This window comes from Falco cherrug, chromosome 8 (genome assembly GCF_023634085.1).
Source record: "Falco cherrug isolate bFalChe1 chromosome 8, bFalChe1.pri, whole genome shotgun sequence".
Classification (NCBI taxonomy): Eukaryota; Metazoa; Chordata; class Aves; order Falconiformes; family Falconidae; genus Falco; species Falco cherrug.
This window is the reverse complement of record NC_073704.1, coordinates 15298603-15318019: the sequence shown is the minus strand read 5'-3', so window position 1 is coordinate 15318019 and position 19417 is coordinate 15298603. Positions and strand designations below refer to the sequence as shown.

The following is a 19417-nucleotide window of genomic DNA, read 5'->3' as shown; positions in this document are numbered from 1 at the left end:
TGCTATGTTTCAGTTGTGAGTTTGTAACAAACTGAGTTCTGTGAATTGACAGCTGGTGTTTTTTGTTATCTGTAGCTGTATGGAATGGTTTAAATTTAAGGTATCTTTTGTTTTAGTTGGCAAAACAGCTATATTGCTTGCTTACTTAACCTGGACTGTGCTTTGAAATACAGTAGTTTTGTATGCATGCATGCCTCTCATTTTCTTAAGCCCCGCCCGCCCCCCCCCCCGGCCCCCTGCTCCTGCTATTTCTATGTGAGAAACGGGTGGCACTTTGAAGAGGTAGGGTAGCTTTACAGTTCTGTGTGCTCACTTAAAGTTGGATTTTAAGAAGTCATGACACCGGTCCCTCAAGCCCCCAGTGTTACCTTCATATATCAAACAAAAAGCCAAACTCAATGCTAGTTAATTGTTTGCCAGATGCCTGTAGCTGTGTTAACAGTTTGCTTATTAGCATAACAATAGTACTCAGAATATTGTAGCTAATATTTGAAACGGAGAGCTTGGGATGTGAAAGGTGAAGCTTGAAATGTTGTGGATTTACTGAGAGACGTTTTGGAGCTGTTATATTAACTTACATAGGGGTGAGTCTTCTGTGTTTCTGCATTGTTGGAGCAATCTAGTCTAATGGGCTTGATGAGCTAAAGGATATTTTTAGGTTGTAATTGAAGATCAGTTTACACTTTCATTCTAGCATTTGTATAGTTATCTTCGATTCAGCCTGGCATAGAGTGCACTCCAGTTTCAACTGAGGCTTTAAGAGGAATGTGTTTGTAGTTGTTACAACTGCAGTGTGTGGACCTCTTTGTCTAAATGTGTGTCTCCAGCTATCTTTGCCTGTTCTGGTTTTGCATACTTTTTCTTCACCAAAATATTTTTTTGTAAATATCACGTGTTGGAGTGTAATGTAAAGGTGGGCTGTATGATCCCTGTACTTGATGTATTCTCAACATCGTGTTTTATTTAGATAGTGGGCCATAGTCAGAGGGTGGTTCTCATTCAGATTCAGTATAAAATCAGAATGCTCTTATTTTTGAAGGGTTCCAGTGCTGCAAATCAAAGTTTCAGTGTAACTTAAAATATCCTGGGTCATTCTGGATTCATTTATCTGTGCTCTGACTATTGGACTGTTGAGAATTGCATACTCGGGATATCTCTGCAGGTTTTTCTGTTTTCCTTCTCAGACCTAATGTGGGAGATAGGTGGCTAAACCCCAAGAAATATTCTGGTTCCTCTTTGCAAACACTCTCTCTGAGGGACAGAAGAGATTCACTGCTGTTCGATTCTGCAGGGGCCTACAGCATGGAGCTGCCAAGTGACTCGGGTGGAGGAAACCCATTCACCATGCTCCCTTTGCCATGCTATCTGAAGAACTTCCAGTGTGTTTGTGTTCTATTCTTTGTCTGCCCAGACCTCCAAGCAGGATTATTAGCTTAAAATGTGAATGGGGACACTTTAAAAAAAGTGAAACTGGGGTGATGGTGGCATGTACGTAAGCAGTATGTCAGGTTGCTTATAGCAAGCGTCTTCACCTTGAGAGAACCACCTAAGACAGAAGCTCTCTGATCTCTACGCCTTTCTTGCTGTAACGAGGTGGCTATTACAACTTGTAAATGTTTGCTTTTCCATCTACTTAAGAAAAACAGAAAGTGTTAATTGTACATGAAAATGAATCAGAGAAGGAACAAGGAAGAAAAAGAATAGGAGAAGGATGAGTTTCATTAATCCAAAATGAAGTCTGGCATATGGTGGTGTGAAGAGTGTAGGTGAAGGAGATGGAAAGAAGTGGTTACCGGTCCTTGCTGTTGTGTCTTAGTAGTATCTAGTCCCATTAATTTATCAGACCATAATGATTTGAAGATGGCTAAAGAGCAAGAAATATTGTAGGCCCTCTGGTGACTAGGGATTGTCTAGTGATTTTTATTTTGACCATTTAGCATGCTGATGGTGAGCTGTGCTTACTCTGTCAGTCTCATTGCAAAGATTAAAAAGAAACTTTTTGTTTTTTGGTTGTTTGTGTCTGCCTTCACTCAGTAGTCCCCTTGTCTTCAAAGAAAAACAAGGGAAGATTTTTCTGCCCTTTCACAGATATGTAACAATTTTTTGTGTGGTACTCTACAGGCCGTATGCATGGATTGTTTCGTTGTCTTTATTTGTTTTGTTCTTTCCACCCCAGTCCTTAAGAGCCAGCAAGGTAAACTATGTGAGCAGACTTAGCAAAGCTACAGATGTGTGGAGATAAAATCAACCTTCAGGACAAAGATAAATGTTTCTCTACTGACTTAGAGTCCTTCCTTTGACATAAGTTTTTTAGCACCTTCAAAGACAGAAACTTTTAAAATTGGGTATTTAAAGTGACCTTATGTAAAATTTCTTCCCCCACCACCCTCACTGGACTTCTTTTCTACTTCGTAATTGCACCATTTGGCTATAGCACATCCAGCGATGACTTAAAAAAAAAATATCAAAAAATGGGGGAAGAATAAGTTTTCATAACTGGTTTTAAAAGCTAAAGTAAATTAAGCTAAACAAAAATGTAGTGTTTGTGAAAAAAAATACAGAAAATGAGATTTAAAAAAAAATTAAAATCATTTGTTTACATGGAATAGCTGCTTCTGCTGTAGTGTAAAAGCAGATCTTGTAAATGGTAGAGCAAATTGTGTTGTTTTGAAGAAAACCCTTTAGTTCACCTTGTGCTTGAATTTTTAATTTATTCCTGTTAGGAGGAGTAAAGTTTCTTCTATGCTGTCTACTGTATGAGGAAAACTTCTTAATCTCTCTGAAAATTAAAATGTGTGCTTTGGCCAGAAACAGAGCATCATGGATACATTATTTAGACTGGCTTTACTTCCTGTAAGCTCTCAATTTATTTTCTGCATTGAAATCAAGACACACAAATTGACATTAACCAGGCATAAACAGATCAAGTGTGTCCTTCTTCAATGAAGGCCCATGTTAATAAGTATTTTCATTTTTTGAGAGGTTCAGGTGTTTTGTGGTTGATATGTTTTTAATCCTTGTAAAGAGATGGTCCTTGATGCTTGCTTGCAGGTAGTGTGTGTTTTTTTTTTTTTTAAAAGTACTGATTTAAGGATGCTTCAGTTACTTTCTTATATGTTCCTCGTGCAGGCAGATACTTAGAATTTTTGTTTGAGAGTCTAACTTGAACTTGGAAACAGTGCAGTACACTGTAACTATTGTATGCAAATTAATAAGGGAGGCTTACTAACAAATATTAGGTAGTAGTTGGCTACTAGTGTTTTTAGGATGATACTGTGCTCAACAGTTACGTCACAATCTAGTATTCTTTTAGTTTTCTTGAAGTAATTAGTCTAAGATTGCTTAAGTTAGTGTTAGGCTAAAACGCTTTTTAAGAGGCTGTCATGTAGCAGGCGGTGTGTCCTGTTTTAGCCTGATGAAGTGTGCAAGATTGTTGACTACTTCAGGCGTGTACTTAAATATGTGGCAGTCATGTGATACAGCCTGTAGTTTCAAAAGCATCATACTAAAGGAATTTAATATTTAATTGGACCTCTTTTTGCAGAAAAGGAAATATGAGAGAGCAACTTTCACAGACTTAAGTAATGTTACAGCTGTGAGGTGGGTCTTCGTTGCCAGATGCCTTTCTAGCAGGAAGCTGACAGATCTGAACACTGCTCAAATGATGTCACTGTCAATATTGTGTGGGTTTGTTTGGTGTGGTTTTTTTACATATTATCTATTTATTTATTTATTTATTCTCTGCATCCCTTTATGGGGAAAACAATTACAGGGCTATATGCCTGCAACTGTATCAGCTGAAATGAAAGTACCCATGCTGTCTGCGAATACTCTGGAAAGGGAGGTGAAGTGATGTTTTGGTAGGGGGGTTGAACGCCTGTTAGTTGGCCCTGCTAAATTTACTGTTAAAAGTGAAGAACTTTATCTTGTGTGTACGCAGAAGTTTGTAAGTAACTTCTTCCTAGTCTCCCTCAACATCCCAGTTAAGGCAGAATTCCACTCTTAAGATTCTTTCTTAGGTGGCTTTATTTTTATATTACTTTGTTTTATCTGGAAGGCAGATTAGGAAGCACCTCTTACAGTCACCTTTCTAGAAATATTTCTACTGTACAACCTTTTGTGTTTTCTGTCATTTTATTGCTGTATGCTTAAAAGCAATTTCTTTCTGAGCAGACAACGTTCTGTCCTTTGCTCACACCTCAGCTTTAATTTCTGTCTTTGACCTCAGTCAGTATAGATCTTTTTCTTGAACATTACTGACTTGAGAATGTGTGTCGCTTCAGCTGGTAGAAGGATGTACAGAAGTTTTATCTTTTCTCTAGCATCTTAAAGCATTTTCATTTCGAGTGCAAGCAGATTCAGATTTTTGGTGAAGGAGAACAATATTATGGAATACATGAGAAATCTTTTTTTACTGTCTCACTGTGCAGTAATGTGTTTCTATTCCTTGTATTATCTTGAAGGTTTCTGATGCTCTTGAATTTCTAGCTAAAGTAATTATGTCTTGTTTCATTTTATGCAGTTGAACTACAGAGCTATAAATAAAATGTAATTAATTCCAGGTAAGAATTTATTTTCAACAATGGGACCTAGAAGTGTGGGTTTGTAACTTACTCTGTTGTACTGTAATGCAAACTAAACTCCAGAAGCTTCCTGAGCAGTGAAACCCCAATGGATTTTTATTTATTTTGGGAATTTTGTGAAAAGGTGATCTAATTTATACTAAGTTTGCTTTCACTTAGGGAGGCTTATTTGGATCTGGTCAGTGCTAGGATCTGTGAAATTCAGTAAATGTCTGCAACAGGCTTAATCTCTTGTGCAGAAAGCTGTTTGTCTTTGATTTTTACAGAAGGTTCTTGTATTTGCTTTTATTCCATAAAAATGTCATCTCTTCAACATATGATACTGTTACAGAAATGATACAGCTCTACTGTGACTGTCTTCACGTATGAAAGCAGTTCTTTGCCTGCTAGGACAGGGCGCGATACATTTTTTGCTAGGGTTTCTCTTGGTTTGTATAAGGATGGTCAAGTGCATGTACTTTGTGTTGGTGCTGAGATCTAACCGTTCAGCTCTAGATCATTCTTGAGAATTCCTTCTGCTGTGACTGAGGAATATTTAACAACCAGCAGTGATAGTCTGTTGTATGCAAACATTTGCTTCCCAATCAGCTGCTGACTTTTTGGAACGTGGTATTTGTATTCCCATGGAAAGGAAAGCCTCACCTCTACTCCAACTGATGATGGCTGCCCAGTTGCTAGCAGTTGAAATGCAGTCTGACTGGAAGTACCACTTCAGGCTTGTTTGGAAGTGGTTATGGTAAACAGAAAATGCTAGAGGCTCTTCTAATTTAGTGATAGATTTTGAGATGAAGTTTGGGGCTGTGACCAATCTCATCCATCTGTTCCTCTCCAACTCCCTTTTTGTATTCTGCTCTGCAAACTGTGGTTTCCGAGTAACTAACACTTAGTGCTATTTGGCTATGGATAATGATACATCATGTAGCCTTTGAATGCTTATAGAAATCATTAAATATTTCTTATATATTGGGAAGTAATAGATCACATTGCAATATACAGTCTGAAATAATTAAATGTTAGAATATCTCTCTCCCACTGACCTTAACCTGAAGTATCCTTTTCATCAGGAAATACATTGTGATTGTGGGTCTTTAATCTTATTTTTATACTGTCTAAATGACAGAAAACAATGTAGCCAGAATCTGATCCTTCCCCCCAACTTTGACATAGTATTTATTCTGTTGCTGTGGAACAGGCATATGTAACTTCCATTTTTTTAAATACATCCTTTTTCGTGCTGTATTTCATTGAAATCTGTTTGCTCTAGTGAAGCAATAACATAGAGGTACTTCTGTAATATCAGCCTGAGAAGTAATTGTGGGAGGAGCCTTACTAAGTCATTCAAAGTTCTGAATTTTTCGGTGCATCTTATCTTTACCATATTTGAATTAACAATTCCAGGATAGGGATTGCAATTAATTTTATGCATTCTTCACAGCAGAACACGTAACAGCACCAAATAATAATTAATTGCGAGCTCATTGTGGTGGTGGTTTATTGATGGGCCATCTGAAACATATTTAAACTTGTTAGTGTTCTCTTGCTCATTAACAGTCTGGAATATGCTATATGAACTGCAACAGCTATAAAGTATGTTGCTTTAGTTTTCAGAAAGTAGACTGACACTTTCCTATTTGAGTTTTAAGCAAAAGGAATGAAGATGGTGCTCCAAGGTTTTGATACATTAAAAATGGATATCTATAGATGTATATAAAAAAATCTAATAATAAATGGGAGTGTCTTTTAATTATAGACCGATTGGTCTTTCACTTGAATGTGTTTGAAAATAAATGCATAGAAATATTATTGAACCTATTTTAGACTGAACACTGAAAGCCTTGTATTATGTGGCAACAGTTAAGTTAGAATTCTGTGACAACATGAATGTCAAAACCACTTTTTAAAATTTATGTCACTTCTCTGCCTACATCACACTTGTGCATTCATGTGACCTGGCTTTAATTTAACATTTGATAAATATTTGCATAGTAATTCCTAAAGTGTTCTCCCACACATAAAGGAAATGATGATAAACAGCTTTTAAGTGGCTTGATGTTAAACACAAACATGACTTGCAGCCCTAAGGTAAAATGCACATTAGAATAACTGTTCAATATTCATTTGGAAAGTGTTGGTATGTATTATACCAGGTAACGTATTCATACTTTTTCTTTACATATTTAGATGTTTCTGTGGTATACCTCAGCTAATCTTCTGCGTAGAGGTTATACGCTCTGCTGTAAGAGAACCTCTTCCTGCTGGTGCTGTTAGGATTTTCTCTTGAACCGATTTGAAGAAAACCTGTAGATATGTTTTCTCCTAAATGACACTGCTAACAGAGAGATTTAGGAGCATAGATAGGGGGTAGCCATACCTGAATGCTGCCCAGAGCTTCTAGGTTGCCATTAGTGTTTTGTTTTTACAAGAGACTCAATCTTTTGTTTTTCAAACTAATTCTTTCTTCTGGAGCATGTGAGATTTCCATAGCAATAGTTAAGAAGAAACTAGGAGGGATGGCATCTTCTTTCAGGCTGGTTTAGAGACTACTTTCTCTTCATATGGCCACTGATAAAACCATTATGTTACTGTATTTGTGTGGCCCAAAGTAAAAGGAAGATTGGGAATTCCTTAAGCTTAATGTAGTTTAGGGTGGCTCTGTGTGTCTGAGCTGGTTTTCTGCTAACTTGTTGCATTCTCTTGGGACGATAGAGCTTTTACACTCCTACTTTCTTTGCTTTTTATTTTTGTGTTTTTTAATGACACATCTGGTTCGTACAGCTACTGAATCACAAATAGAAGTGGACATCGAAAGCAGAATATTCCAATCAGCTGTTTATTTTTTCACATGAGCTTTATTGTGTCTACAGACCACTTAAACAGCATAATATGTATAACAGGTTTGAATATATTTTCAGACAAAAAAGCTTAGTTGCAGAAGTTTCTCTTAATTATGAGGAGTGGTTTTCAAGTATACTGTTTTGCTGTTACTAACTATGGAAAACTTTTGTGATTGCATTAGTTCAGGAGGAACATCTGGCTGGATGGCTGAGCCCAAAGAGTGGTGGTGAATGGTGCTACACGCAGCTGGTGGCCAGTCACAAGCGGTGTTCCCCAGGGCTCAGCGCTGGGGCCAGTCCTGTTTAATGTCTTTACCAACGATCTGGACGAGGGGATTGAGCGCACCCTCAGTATGTTTGCAGGCGATACCAAGTTGGGTGGGAGTGTTGATCTGCTGGAGGGCAGGAAGGCTCTGCAGGGGGATCTGGACAGGCTGGACCAATGGGCTGAGGCCAGTTGTATGAAGTTCATTCAACAGGGAGAAGTGCTGGGTCCGGCATTTGGGTCACTCCAACCCCACACAACGCTACGGGCTTGGGGAAGAGCGGCTGGAAAGGACCTGGGGGTGCTGGTTGGTGGCCAGCTAAGCATGAGCCACCAGTGTGCCCAGGTGGCCAAGGTGGCCAAGAGCATCCTGGCTTGTATCAGAAACAGTGTGGCCAGCAGGGCCAGGGAAGTGATTGTCCCCCTGTACTTGGCACTGGTGAGGCTGCACCTCGAATCCTGTGTTCAGTGTTGGTCCCCTCACTGCAAGATGGACATAGGGGTGCTGGAGCATGTCCAGGGAAGGGCAATGAAGCTGGGGAAGGGTCTGGAGCAAAAGGGTTATGAGGAGCAGCTGAGGGAACTGGGGTTGTTTAGTCTGGAGAAGAGCCGGCTCAGGAGGGACCTTATGACTCTCTCCACCTGCGTGCAAGGAGGCTGTAGGCAGGTGAGGGTCAGTCTCTTCTCCCAGAAAACAAGCAACAGCAGAAAGGGAACTGGCCTCAAGTTGCACCAAGGGGAGCTTGAGATTGAACGTTATAAAAAACTTCTTCACTGCAAGGGTGATCAAGCATTGGAACAGGCTGCCAGGGGAGGTGGTAGAATCATCATCCTTGGAGGTGTTTAAAAAAAAAAGTAGATGTGGTGCTTAGTGACATGCTATAGTGATGGGCTTGGCAGTCCTGGGTTAGTGGTTGGACTTGATCTCAGAGGTCTTCTCCTAACTTAAATGATTCTATGAGTCTACTGATGCATTCCATTTTGAGGGAATAATATTTTGTAAGTTTATTGTAGGGTGAAGCGATACTTTTTTATAAGGTTTCTGCATTAGGTAAATTATTTGATCTAAGTTGACATATTTGCTTGTTGCACAGAGGTATGTTTCCTCTCTGCCATTTCATCTTAGAATTTTGTGGTTATTGTAAAAATACTTAAACCATGGGCTTTACAATAGAGCTTTGAGCTGTAATAGTTGTCTACACTTCATCACTTAGCAGAGACAAAAGCATGCTAATTGATTTTTGTTAAATTTTGTAATTTTGAACACCGGATACCTGGAATGAACAAATACTTGCTGTTTCACAAATGAATGGTTTCAGCATGAAGTGAAGTAACTGTAGAGATAAATTACAGATTAAATAGATGTGTTACAGAGAGAGGTACTTCATGTGCTTAGTTGGGTGGTTGTCATTCAGCCATACTGTAGTTTAGATACACTTCACACTAAGATAAGTGTAAGAGGGTAAAAAGGCTGTGAGTTAACCGAAGGCAGCCAAGCCCCACACAGCTGCTTACTCGGTCCTCACCCGTGGGCTGGGGAGAAGAATCGTAACAGTACAAATGAGAACTCATGGGCTGAATTAAAGATAGTTTAATAGGTAAAACAAAAGCTGCACACACAACTCTTACACCACCCCCCCACCCCACCCCACCCCCCGCCCTTCCCCCAGCTTTTATTGCTGAGCACAGTCATAATATGGGATATCCCTTCGGTCAGTTGGGGTTCAGTGCCTGGCTGTGTCCCCTCTCATCTTCTTGTGCACCCCCAGCCTGCTCGCTAGGAGGGTCAGTGTGAGAAATGGGGAGGACTTCGGTGCTGTGTAAGCACTGTTCAGCAACAGCACAAACATCCCTGTGTTATCAGTACTGTTAGCCACAAATCCAAAATGTAGCACCATGCAAGCTATTATGAAGAAAACTGACTGTATCCCAGCCCAAGCCAGTACATGTCTGTGGAAGAATTGAAACTGAACTGTGGAAGCTAGATGGGTCAGAATAGGAAAAACATTTTTTAGAGTTCACCAGCAAAGTTGACGGTGGCATGATTGACTGACCTAGGTAATGCTATGAGAATGCTAGGGTGGTTGTGGTATGAGGGTTTTCTAGTTGTTTTTTGGCTGCTGCCTATTAATGATACAATAAAAAAAAGGCGTAATCCAATTGATCTGCATTTGTACCTGTGATGGAATAAATCTGATTTATCTGCTTTCTGCATCAGTTGATGGCCAAAGTTATGGAGTGCCCACAAATAAACATGGAGTAGAGTATCCCTACTTCTCAGTGGCTTCATTACATGGGGAATATCCAAACTTGAGGGAAGGGACATTGTATAGTGTATCAGTTGTGCTTCACTTTGCTTCTGAGAACTGTGATCTAATTAGACTTGACTAGGAAACAGGGATTGGAGATATAGATGTAATATAAATGGATTTGTTTGGTTTGTGTATTGCATGTGAGCAGTGCTCATCTTTCTTTGTACATTTCTGAAACCTTTCTCAAAGCTACATGTGTGCATGCCAGTTTCTTGACCCTTAATTTTAGCATGTTCTGGCCAGTCTCCATAGTATTGGATAGAGGATGCCAACATGTTTTGCAGTCTTAACTGAGCTCGTTTCCTTTCTTCAGTGTGTTAAAGAAGATGTGCCAATTCAACATTTATCGATGCTGATACTGTAGAGTACTCAAATTGTTGCTACGCCTCAATAAGCTGCCACGTGCTTCTTAAATAGCAATAGCTGTCCCTAAGTAGGGTACATGTTCAAATGTTAGCTAAGGCAGTTCAAACATAACTACCACTTAGCCTGTCGCCCTTGCAAGTTACATGTACACAGGTAGCTGGTGTGGTTTGGGGGCAGTGGTTACAGACTGTGTCTGCTTCCTGATTTGTCTTTCGTGTCAGGGAGAATTTGTTGTTGAGTAGTGTGCTCTGAGACTTTTGGTTTCAGGGTCAGTGGAAGATGGCTCCCAGTTACTGAAATGGAGTTGTTAATATTTGAGGAAAGCATTAATTTTTGAAAACTAACATGGTCCCTATTAATAATGGTACACAGTGTTGCATTGGAATTTGAGTGTTTATTTGTGAAAACAAACTGGGATATATTTATTCTATTAATTTGGCTTTTGCCACAATAGCCTGACATACCTCCTCAGAAAGAAGTGATGGGTGTTTTTTGTATGTATAGATATAGGTATACATGCTCCTCTCCTGAAACTGTCAGGAGTGATGCATGTCCATACTACATCTATTCAAGTGTCTGTGCTCATAATAACCCAAATATTTCAACCATAAAATGTTGTAGAATGAAGACAGTTTGATTTCTCCTTATTTTTTATTAACTGTTTAACTGAAGTAAAGAATGATAAGGAAAGGGAAATATAAATTTTAAAGATCTTTTGCGTAGTTTTCTATATGTAGTGTCTTGTTATGTGTCTGTAGTTTTCATTCTCTTTCAATTTCTGGGTAGTGGCTCCAAGCTTCTACCTCACTGTTGAAGAGGAAAATGGGTGGGAAGCAGATGGGATGCAAAGCTGCTTTGTCTGATGGCATTAAACCCATGCAAGGTTAGGTTAAGAGTTCTTGTGTCTGTTTTGCAGGATCCAACTTCCTGGGTAAATATTCACCACCTGGAATATACAGATGGAGGAATTCTGGACCCAGATGATGTGCTGGCAGATGTTGTGGAAGACAAAGATAAGGTAGAGCTTGCATGAAAGTACTAGGTTTGCCTTTTGCTGTGTCTTTTCAAAGTAACTAATGCTACTTCCTCATTTCTTGGACACCTGACAGGTGAAGTGGATGTTAAACATTCTTAAATTAAACACCTTTGCCCATAGGTGCTATAGCTCTCTTTCTGGAGTAGAACTGGAGGGGGCAGAGGTGTAAAGCATGACCAAAGCAATGAAAATAATCAGAGAAGCCTAGCAGCTGATTTAGGACTTAACCTTTTCAAGCAGTTCTGTGTTTCTTTTTATTGCTGTATGAAATTAGTGGTGAAGGAATGTGTGGTTTATGAGACATCTTTTTTTTTATGCCACTTTAAAATATCTTTTTATAATCTCTTCCTTTGCTTAGAATTAAAATTTTGAGACTCATTGATATGTCATGGCTGAATGTATGACAAAACAAACGGGCAAATCCTGTGATGACAAGAACAGTTGTGTCGTGTGTTAAATTTCAGGAGGCGTTCCTGTGGTTTGCTACTGAAAGTCTAAGCAGGCCAGTTATTAATTTCAATTTAGAAGTTTCTAACTTTCTATTCAAGTAACATAGATGTCCTTTCTGGGTAGAGAAGCAGTAGCTGCAAAGAAGCCCCTTCTAATTTTTTGTAATTACCATGCAAGTTTAATTTTGGGCATTGGTGGCTGACTTCAGCATAGAGGAGGAGGGGTATAATCTATAACACTTTGCTGTTTGTGTTTTTGTTTTTTTTTTTTTTTTTTTAAAATCAGAGGAAAAAATATGTCTAGTGACTTGAAACTAAAGATCCAAATACGGAATATGCCTGTACTTTCAGCTGAATGGCTTCATCTATTTACAGTGCCATATGCTTGGTGACTTAAAAATAATTTTGTATTACGTCATTGAAGAGTCAACAGCATATGAAACTAACATTTCTGCTTGCTGTATACAAAATGCAACATTTTGGTTAACATTAACTTATGGTTAACAGGATGCTGTTTCTCATACCTTAGAAAATTGTCTAAGGCGTACTTCAGTGTTGCGTCATGGTGGTTTGTGTGGAATTCTTAAAAACAAGGGAGCTCTGTTTGGTATATGGGTTTTTTTATCAAATGTGTTTCTAGCTTGTTCATATTTACTGAAAGTATACTTAAAACACCTTTAGACTTCTTTCCAGTTTGGAGGCTCAAGGCTGGGTTCTGAGGAGTCACCCTGTTGTATGTAAACGAGAAGACTATAAGCATAAGACATCATGAAATACCACATCAAAGGGAAATGTGTTACTGGTTTTATCAGTTTATGAATATTAACATGTCCACCCAGAATTTCCTCTATTTGAAGTACTAATACAGGAATACTTACACAGATATGAGCAGTAGCTTGCAGAATATTTTATATACCATCCACTTTTTAACTTGTTGTCAAAGCCTTTGCTATACTTTATTGGTGAGTGTCACTGGTTGAGGTATGTGTTGCTTATGTTTCTAGGTTTCTAGTTCATACACAGCTGTGGGTTTAAGCATCTTCTGTTATGATAGTACTAGGTGGGACTCTAGTTCTGAGGCTGCCTTGAGGAAAAACCACTGGAAAACTGGAATCTTACTTGTTGAAGTGGTCTGGGGTGGTTTAGGAATACAGCAAACTCCTTGGTTTCTCTTCCTGTGATGTCTCAATTACACGTGATGCATCACTGGCATCTTTTCTTCAGAAGGACTTGGTGAAACAGCAGTAAGTAAGACTTACTGAACAGCAGCAGCTGCAGTGACAAATCAGTTTTTTTGATTAAACTAGGGGAGAATCATGTAATCGTGTAAGGGGATGGCTGCTTGAGAGGTCAAAGAATTCTTTCAGTTGAGCGGAATTGTGCCATAGCATGTGTAAGAAGTTGTCCATACTACCTACTTAAAAGGTTTGGTGTGATCTGGTAACAAAGAGCCAGCCCTATAAAAGGCTTACAGATATTTTTGATAGTTTTATTGTAGCCTGTTAGCCTTTGATCCTTCACCAGTGCTGTTCCATATTGAGAATATTGGCTAGGGGATCTTTAATCTTTGCAAAAAGGGGAGGAGATATTTAGGTCTAATGGCCCCGATACCTAATTTGGTGTTAAGAGTTCTAAATAGATGAAAAAAAAAATTGGTAATTTATCTGTGCACTGATTCTTTTTGGTTATGATTATCTATAAGTGTACTAAATGAATAGGTTACAGCTTTGTTGCTCAGTTGTTATCTTTTCCTATGCATCTAAGCCAGTAATGCAGTCTCCCATGAAATCAGTCACTCCATATAAAAATAAGTGTTGCCCTTAACCTGAGTGCCTTTAACCAAAGGCGTGTTTTGGCATTGCTGACCATCAGGCTCTTACTTTAGTGGCAGAGGAGACTAGCTGATGCTTTTTTGAAGGTTAAGCTGCTCTAGATTGTACTTTGATAGCAGTAAATTAGCATGTTTTCTTCAAAGGGAAATATGCTTGCTTATCTAATGAAATTCTTTCAGTGTGGCAACAAAGCAGTGAATCAGAAAGCGCTATCAGATATAATTTATTTGGAATTTTTAAAGCTTTTAACAGTCCTTAACAATAGACTGTTAAGAAGGCACAGCCGCTCATGAGGTAAGTAGCAAGTGCTGCCTTGTGTCAGTAAACGATTGAGAGGGAACAAAACGATGGAATAAATGGTCAGTTTCCAAAATTGTGAAATGATGGAATGCATAATGCACGTTATTGGGGGTGGCAATGTTTCTGAGCTCTGCTTATGTTAACTTCATGATTTCCTCTGGAACTCAACATTAATCAAAATTCAGCAAATAGGCAGTACAGTGGGTGATGCTAATTGCTATCAACCGCACAGTTACGCGTGTTGGAGAGGGTAGCTTGTTCTATTTGCATGTAAACCAGGTCTAAATTAGTATCATATGTACTTCGTAACATGTATCATGTGAAAATACTTTGGAAATGTGTTACGGTGAGAGCCCCTTGCTGCTACTGCCTCAACAATAATCTGTGGCACAAATTGGAAGTCCAGTCTAGTATTGAATAGTTTTAAAATAGTTTGTTACTGAGTAATCTAGCAAGTGGTTCATGTCCTGATTACTCTGAATGATGGATCTAATTAATTAAAAACGCCAAATTTCATCATTTGAATAAAAACAAGCTATTTAAATTGTCTGCTTTTAATGTGTTAAAGCTATAAATGGAGTCCTCTTTGTACAGTGTTCTTAACAGATCTCTACCTCTTGAAATTACTCCTTTTGTGAGGAAGAAAATGCCCTAGGAAAACTATTATGCTGTGCAGAAGATGAGTACAAAATGTTTCTCTTCGTACCATTGAGTACATTGAGCCTGTGCTTGGCACATGTCTTAAATGCGTAAATGATGTACACGTCTAGGTTTCCCTCTGATTTTTATATCTAGTCATGTTTTCAAATGCTCACATCTGGGGAAGGCTAAAAAGATGTAATGAAGTGCAAGTCAAAACTTGCTTAGTTTATAGCAGAAGTTAAAGCTAACCTCCAAAATCAGAACACTTCTGCTCTCTGAATAAAAGTCTACAGGGAAAATATAATTTCTGTATAACCTGGCTAACATGTTCATATTTTGATGGGATTAAATGCAAGGAAAACATGGTTACGGGTATACTTCTATCAGCAGAGCCCTTCAGGAATAGCAGATGATGGTCTGCTGTCAGGGTGCGTGGTTTTTTGTTCAGTGTTTTTGGTAAGACCGTGCTTGCAGAAGCAGTATGCAGTATCTACTATCTGGCCCACAAAGCTGTTGAACATTTATGTAAAGATACCATTTCCTGACCAGTGTTGCTGGCAAGAGACCGAGGCTTGTCATCCTAGGAGGTGATGTAGGCTTAACTTCTCCAGAAGCTTGTTTGTTAGCAGTTTAAGTTACTTACCACTTAGCTTGAAGTATATGGTGGGGATATTTTGTGGTGGTTATTTTTTTAGGAGTGGAAGGAAAAAAATGGTATGTGATTGTGATGGGCATTGCACTGATACTGAAATAGCAGGGTGTCAATATGGTCTTAGAAATTGGTTTTGCTTGCATATCTTTTTTGTTAAATATAGATGAGTTGTGTTCTTTAACAGCAGCAGAAGCTTTGAAGGAGACAAAGCAACATCAATGAAATGCTGAAACAGTGACATAGTTGCAAGATTGGTTGGGACTGTAACTGTCATTTAAGTGTTTCTAATGATAATATCAAATAAATGGTATGAATTAAGTGTAGTTCAGATATTATTTTAGCTAAGCTTTTAATGAAATATTAAATAGCAAAATCAATGAATTCTTCCTTCTCAGTTCACTACCAGCAGACATCAGATACTGAGAAAATGTCTCCTGGGAGGTCTCCAAATGCTGGAGAAATCAGCTGCTAGCTGTTCAGAATGGTTATTGGGCCCCTGCATGTTCTGGTAAGAAGGAAGAGCAGACTGAAGTTGTTTTTGTAGAAGATATTAAGCAACTCTCTTTGGTTACTTCAGACGAGGTCTTTGCAGGTAGCTGTAGTTTCAGTAAGGGCATTGTGAGTGTGAGGCTGCTTGGGAGAAGTTTTCAGCAAAATGACAAAACATTTGGAATAAACTACAAGATTAATGTGATTACGCAAAGGAAATGTCTCTCCAGGTACCTGACAGACATCATCTGTCAGTGGCTTCTGAACTTTTCCGTTGTTTCCAGGCAGGTTTAGTCACTGGGAGCGCTGGCTGGCTGGGCATAGCACTTACACAGCAGCAGTTATTTGCTGACCTGGGTTTCACTCTGTAGACCTTCAGGATTGTCATTCTGGCTGTGAAAGTGACGGCATGCTGTAATGTGCAACATGTATTTGAATTAAGCAATGAATGAAGTAATTCCACCTTTGGACAGTTTCTTTTCCCTCCAACCATCTATTTCCTCATGAAATGGAGAAGGAAATCAGAACTTAAGTAACTTTAGGTAGGTAGAGGAGGTGTGGCTGAAGAGTATGCAGTGATAAGGAAAATGAGTTCTACAAGCAGGTTGAAAAAATGGTAAAGTGAAGTCAAAATAACACGGCAAGTGGGCAGGAGTGTCTCAGTAGTCTAAAAAATAAATAAGGGACTGTGGAGTTCTGAGGGAATTTCTCTTAACGGAGACTTAGTACATTGCTGCTTTAAAAACTTCCTCTGCAAATCAGTGGCAGAGGCCTTGATGCTGGCTTGTTTAAATTACCTTCCAGTGGGTCAGCAGAACCTGAGAATGTCATGCTTTACAGATCTTTTGTTGCGTGGTTTGATTCTCAAATATATGATCCATGCAAGTAATGCATACTGAAGTAAGAGAAATGTGGTTCAAACTCTAGACTTCTGTGTAACTGAGATTTTAGCATTTTCTCTAGGGTTTTGAAACTTTCTGATAACTGGAATGCAGAAGTGAATTTTCTGTTCTTCAGTTTTTCATACAACTGTATATTACACTTTTAGGAAAAACAAAGCAAGATATGTAAGACTTAGTTACAGCTGCGAATTTTTACCTATTGAAGTATATGCTGCAGTGGGTTTTTATGTAGGCTGCTCTACAAGTTGTTGCATATTAGTCAACTGTTTCCTGGAGAGGTTTTCTTTTTTAAAAAAAAAAAAAAAAAAGGGAAAAATTCCCTTTGATATAAAGAATAAGGATGCAAGAAAGCAATTTAATGACGTTAGTTGCCTATAATGTGGAGGTAATATTTTAAGTGTGCAGTAGACACAGGATAGTTCAGATTGTTGTGTTGTAACTTGGATGCTCTGTCTTTCATAAAATCTGCTCCAAAAAAAGTCATGCATCACAGAAAGAAAAAAAAGAGTAATTATAGCTGCTTTATAAGATGATGAATGTTGCTCTGGACTACAGTTTTGACTCTCAATGTTTTATGACGTTTGGTTGATTAATACCATGACCAAGTTATTGTTTTAATGTGCTTTTACTGACTGTTAAACTGGTTGCAGCAAATACACACTTCCAACTTTTGATATATAGTGCTTCTGGCGGAGTGTTGGTTACACTTCCATAAGTTTGAATGCCTTGTTTGATAGAACTGTTGTCCAGAGGCAGCCAATTTTTATGTTTAGTTCCTTGGTGCTAATGAGGTAAAATGGGAATTAGTAGATCAAAAAGCCTAGTATGTTCAAGATGGGGGAAAAATGAAGTTGCAGGATTTGGCAAAACTGGTATGTAAGGGCTGTTGTTCTTTGATTTGGTTTTAATGTTCTTTTTCAAAGTATAATTTTTAGGCTGTGGTTAGTATCTCTGCCAGAATACGTGTAGATATTTGTCTCTGTGTCTCTTCCTTACTGCTTCTGGTTTTGCGTTCATATTTTGTGGTTTCAGTAATGAGATCCTATGGATGAACAGAAATCTTAATATTTGATTAGTAAAAAGGATAACTAATAATTAATTCTTCTTTTAAACCCTAAATTGCTAAAAATTAAAATGGATTTAATTTTTATTTTGAATAATGTGTTTACAACCTCCAGAACAGTGTTCCTGCCTTTGTTACATTTAGAACATTCTATTTCTTCCTTGTATAAATTATTTGTAATAGGTTTCAATTGTAATTTCCCACAATCAAAGTTATTGGGATATGAAATTGTTACTGCTGACAGTATTTGTTTACTTAAATATTTGTAGCTAGTTTTGGGCAATGAAGATGGAAAGACAAACCATTACTGTGATGAAACCTTCATGTAACTTCTGTTCTATCAAGGGAGTCCCAGTATAAGTACTCCTCAGATGTCTGATAATTAGTTGTGTCATGTGTCTACCAGGAAGGGAAATATTAGAAAGGGCATACTTTAAATACTTCATTTATCTTTTTCAGCACATTAAAAAACAGAAATGTGAGACACAAGAAAATCCTAGATCAAAGTGGATTATGTATCCCTTTGCACTGACTGTGATGATGGCCTGTCCCCTCGAGTCATCAGCTTTTTGACTTGTTCAAAAGGACAGTGCCAGTGCTTGCTAAAACCTCTGTTGAGTTTATCTAGGCTATATCTGCAGTTTAAAAACAAAGGCTGGCATTGGGGATGGGGGACATTCTTATGGAAAAACTGTAGACCTTGATTCGATGGTCCTTTGAAGCAAGATGGAGTTTTGTTTTTGCTCTTGATGCAAAGCCAGTCAAGGTGCAGCCTTTTTTTTTTTTTTTTTTTTTTTTTAATGTTTTCACACCTTTCAGGAAGAAAAGGATTTATGCCATTTTGAGCCAGTGCTTGTTTAGGAAACAGATGTCCGATTTCACTCTTGTGTAGAAGGGTATTCTGTGAGCCATCAGATATAGGGGTGTGTGTATATATGTATTTATATATATAAAAAAGGATATTTTGATAGGAGTTTGTTTATTTTTGAAGTGGGATCTGAACTGTGAATACCAAACGGGGGGGGGGGGGGGGGCAAAAAAAAAATCACCATCATTACTACTTATTAAACAACACTATTTCACTAATGCAGTTTCTTTTTAGAATATAGATTATGAAGCTTTGCATTTTTATGAAATTTGTTTTAATTTCTTGCTGCAGAGGTGCCATGCATTATTCAAGATTATAAAATGATTTGGATTTCAGGAGCATCTGGATTTGCTGATGAGGATTTCAAGCTGTGTAATTATGAAACTATATGCACATAGGTTGGAAGTTCAGAACTCATTAGTGTAATCATTAAAATAACCATTTTTTAAGTATGGTATTACATTCTGGGGTGTGCAATTACACTATCATGTGCTTCTGGTTACTGGAAACATTCTTGTAATAAACTTCAGGTCTAGCAACGTGCTTCAAGATAAGTTCATAGCTTTAAGAACAGACACCTGGTCAACTGTTGCTTAGCTTATTAAAGAAAATTCAGTTTTATAGATTTAGAGCCATAGCACAGTGCGTGTATGCATAAATTAACCATTTATTCTATAAAATATTATATACTTTTACATATTTAGTGCTGTATAATTTGATTTTTCTTAACATAGATATTGTCTTGGGACATACTGCAAGGGTTACTTACTTTAGCTCTACTTACTTTAAAAGCAAAAATCTGGTTATGAAGGTTCTTACCAGAT

The 19417-nt window shown here is 38.1% G+C and overlaps 1 protein-coding gene across 5 annotated transcripts in view; it reads left to right on the top strand.

The window, feature by feature from the left end:
- The window catches only part of PARD3B (par-3 family cell polarity regulator beta), a 413251-nt gene that overhangs the window by 15747 nt on the left and 378087 nt on the right, over positions 1–19417 (top strand). For all 5 annotated transcript variants that reach the window (XM_055718425.1, XM_055718428.1, XM_055718426.1 and 2 more), the window contains exon 2: positions 11277–11378. In XM_055718425.1, coding sequence (XP_055574400.1) covers positions 11277–11378 — 102 coding nt within the window. The remainder of the gene's footprint in view (positions 1–11276; positions 11379–19417) is intronic.